Here is a 3,908-nt window from a genome sequence, read left to right as displayed (position 1 = left end):
GCTCGGGGCGCGAGGGGCGGGGCGTACGCGGGACAAAGGGAAGAGAAGCTGGAGTTGAGGGCGCTCTGTTTGCCCGCGGGTGAGTGTTTTGGATCGGGCCCGACTGGGTGGAGAGGGTGGCAAGTTGTGATGTCCCCACTTGGCTGGACCCCGACTTCCCAGGGGTTACTAGGGTTTAGGTTTGGCAGCGGAGCCAGAACTGGGGGCTGGTTGCGTCCACTTTGAGGCCTAGCGGTGTGAGGATTGGTAGGGAGTCCCGTCGGTGGCTTCTCCTCAGCCGCGGGATTTGCCCCGTCCAGTAGCCCTCCAAAATTGGCCAAAGCACTTATGTATACACCCCGTTAGTTGAGTTGCTGGTAAAGTGCATTCACCCCGACAAACAGAGGAAGCGACTTCACAGGAAGCCCTCGTGGCAAGCCATGCTCTGGTCCTCACCGCCAGGAATGTGGTTCCTCTTGGTCCAAGCAGCGACGTGGTAATTCACAGCGTGGCTTGGAGTGAAGAGCGAAGGCTCTGAAACAGTTTGGTCTGGGTTTGGAACCCAACTCTAGTACTTCCTGGCTGTGTGGTTTTCGGCAAGTTACCTAAACTCCCTGAGACTCCCTTTTTTTACTCTGTAAAATAGGGAGAGCAGTGCATGTCTTGTAGGGAAGTTGTAACTATTAAACGAGATCGTATAGGTAATTAGCTTATCCCTTATAAGGTATTCATTCAGGAAATACTGAGTATCATGTGCCAGGCACTGGGAATGGATCCACTGATGGACAAATGTACGAGTTCACTCTTAAAATTTATAGTCCACTAGGGGAGATGAGTAATTGCAAAGCATTAACAATAAAGTGATGTACAGGGAGTTTGCAGCAGTTGTCATTAGGGCTCACCAGAGCAAGGCCTACTGGAAGTTGACAGCTCCCTGAATGTGAGCAGTAGGGAAATCCGGACCAATGGTTTCTGCCTGTTTTTTAAGGAAAGAGCCAGCATGGACCATTGATAGAATAAGGTGTTTCTATCCACACGGGTTTCTTATTTCTTGTACTCTAGGGAATTCCCCTAAAATGCAAAATAGAACCAACTGTCATGTTCGTTTCACATAACGTTTGGATGAAAGTGCACCAGTAGACAATAAAAGTTTATTTGCCTTTTTTTTCTAAAAATGAATTTTTGTATCTTTGTACTCTACTATTTGCGATGTATATTAATGTAAGAAAGCAGCTCATATGTATATGGTTATGTTGTGAGCTGGTAATCCCAAGCAGCACACAATCTGGTCATACTGACAAGTAAAAAAATAAAATATAATAACAATATCATAGGTTTATGTAAATTGGCTAGGAATAAAGATGAGGGTGCTATTAATTCTACCCAGGTAACTTATCAAGAAAGCTCCATTAAGGAGAGAAATCTTGAAAATGGCTCTGAAGGATGAATAAGAGTTTCTCAGGTAGACTTTCAAAATTTATTCCCAGCAGGTATGAAGCTATTTGCCACTATAAGAGAATGTTACAGCTCATTATCATACCAATTACCTTTTGCACAGCCTCCAGAAATAAAATACTGCACTATTTTAATAGAAGTTTGTTACCATAGAAGCAAAGGTAGAGCTGCCGATAAGGAAGCTGTCAGTATCTGGTAGGCTTTGTTGGGGTGGGCCCAGACAATACATCACATTCTATTGTCATCTTTTTATCAGTCAGATTAAGTGTTTACATGGCATCAGCAAAATGTTTTCCATACAAAAGGTGGCTCAGTGTTGTTAAAAACCTAAAAGTACATGTCTAATATTACTCTTAATGTCCCCAGTTATTTGCTTTAGTCATTTAACTCTGATCAACCAAATGATCTACAATAACTAGTAAAATGATACACAAAAGGCTTGATTACTAGAAGACAACGTGAACTAATTTTACTCAGAAATACCAATTAAAACCACCCTATTCTTTAGGAAAACATTCTCTTATGCTTGCTGAGTTTTGATTCTCTTTTTTTTTTTCTTTTTTTTTTTTTCTTTTTTTATTTTAGTGTCTCAGATTCATTCTTAAGGAACTGAGAACTTAAATCTTCCAAAATGTCAAGTAAGTTTCATTTTTTATATTTATCAATCTATGTTAATAAGAGACTAATGCCCTAGCAAATGGAAATTCCAAAATACTCTCATTTTTTTTCTTCAAAACAGGACCATTGGTAGTTTTGTTGCATAGTATTATATCTCAGTTGTTTACAAGAAGTTATTTATTTTCTTTCAAACAGAAAGACCATCTTATGCCCCACCTCCCACCCCAGCTCCTGCAACAGTAAGTTTTAATTTTCTTGTTAATGTAATAGCCAAGTCTGGCCTTGATACAAAAACCCAGATGTCTTCCAGTGACAGTCACTCAATCAACACAACAGTATGAAAAAGTCAGCTAAAAAAACAGCACGTCCTACTAAATAAAATAACTCTTTGCATCTTACCTTGAACCAACCCCAACATTTAAGGAAACATACTGCTGAAATTCTGATCTCCTATGCTCAGTTTTTTTCCTTCTAAATGGGAAATAAGTGACAAGTTTAACACTTCTCTCTTATTAATCTTTGTTATTAAGAGTGTTTAAAGTTGATATTGAGTGAATGCTCGTTCTGGCTTTTTTCTTTTTTTTTTTTAAACCTAACCTTCAACTGGTTACATTTTTCTCTCCTTTTTTGTCTATATATAATTTTCATATTAAATCAGACAAGCTTCTAGTTCTACAATAATACTCACTGTAAATCTTTATTTTCAAGCTGTTCAAGTAAGGATTTTATTATCTGTGGGTCAGATCCTGCTATTGAATTTTATTCCACTTTATAAATAATTTTTTTTGGTTTGGAAATTGATACGTTTCAAAATGTCTAAATAATAGTTGTGACTTTTTTTCACCCAGCAAGCTCTGGCCCAGCTTGGTCAGCATGTAAAATAATTGTCCAATCCACAAAACAGGTATAACAGTAACGGTTTAGGCCTTGCTGAAATGGATTCCTTGGTTTTTTTTTTTTTAATAAAAAAACACTGTTAACATTGGCCATATCCTACAAAACCAGTTCTTTAATAGCTGTTAGCTTCCTTCCACACCCCCTACTACCTAAATTTCAGGCTAGCCTGCTTTTCACTGCTAATTAGGTCCTTGTGTAATTTTATTTTCTTTACTAGAGAATTTCTCTTATTTACTAACCCTCAGATGTATGTTTTAGTTATGTTTATCAATTTGTTTTTCCTCAGTAAGATGCTTTTATAAGGACATACTGTATCGCATGTTCTTAGTTCATTTTATGTAATATAAAATACACAGTCTCTAAAGTTTCTGCCAGTAGATCTTAAAGTCCGCTATTTGGTTTGTTTTCTTTCTTAAATCAAAGAACATTTCTTATGACCATCTCTATGGCACTCTGCTAGTGGCTATACAGGTGGAGCTGAACAGTTGAGATTCCTGACCTCAGAGAGCTAACCACGTACTTCACTTTTGGAAATGGATAATTGTAATGTTTTAGTTTCCTTTTTCTTTTTTTAGTTCCCTCACTTACTTTTCTTACATTATTGCCTCATATTGTTGAACAGTGATTCTTATTGTTTATACAGCCTTTGAAGGTGTCATTTTGATGTAAATACTGCCTCTTTGACAATGTATGATATCTTGAGAACAAACTTGACTTTTTGAGATTAAAATAGCTCAAAAACCAAGTGTCTCCCTTATGACTTTTTAGATATAGAAAGGGATGTTTTGCTTTTCTTTAGTCATATTTCTGTACCATTATAATTTCACATTGACACACAAAATACAGAAGATTAGGGATTAGGACATCCAACAGAATGGATATTAAATGAATTATTCACCTTCCTTTTTTTTTTCCATTACTTCTACCACCACCACCTCCACCACCTCCACCACCTCCAC

The 3,908-nt window shown here is 37.7% G+C and overlaps 1 protein-coding gene across 1 annotated transcript in view; it reads left to right on the top strand.

Moving 5' to 3' along the window:
- SMARCE1 (SWI/SNF related, matrix associated, actin dependent regulator of chromatin, subfamily e, member 1) overlaps window positions 1-3,908 on the top strand; it is a 20,670-nt gene continuing 16,762 nt past the window's right edge. Inside the window, exons 1-3 of the mRNA XM_004378079.1 lie at window positions 1-79; window positions 2,020-2,072; window positions 2,248-2,291. Coding sequence (XP_004378136.1) covers window positions 2,066-2,072; window positions 2,248-2,291 — 51 coding nt within the window. The 5' untranslated portion in view covers window positions 1-79; window positions 2,020-2,065. The remainder of the gene's footprint in view (window positions 80-2,019; window positions 2,073-2,247; window positions 2,292-3,908) is intronic.

The sequence above is a fragment of the Trichechus manatus genome, unplaced genomic scaffold (genome assembly GCF_000243295.1).
Source record: "Trichechus manatus latirostris isolate Lorelei unplaced genomic scaffold, TriManLat1.0 scaffold00054, whole genome shotgun sequence".
Taxonomy (NCBI): Eukaryota; Metazoa; Chordata; class Mammalia; order Sirenia; family Trichechidae; genus Trichechus; species Trichechus manatus.
This window is presented reverse-complemented; position numbering and strand designations above follow the sequence as displayed.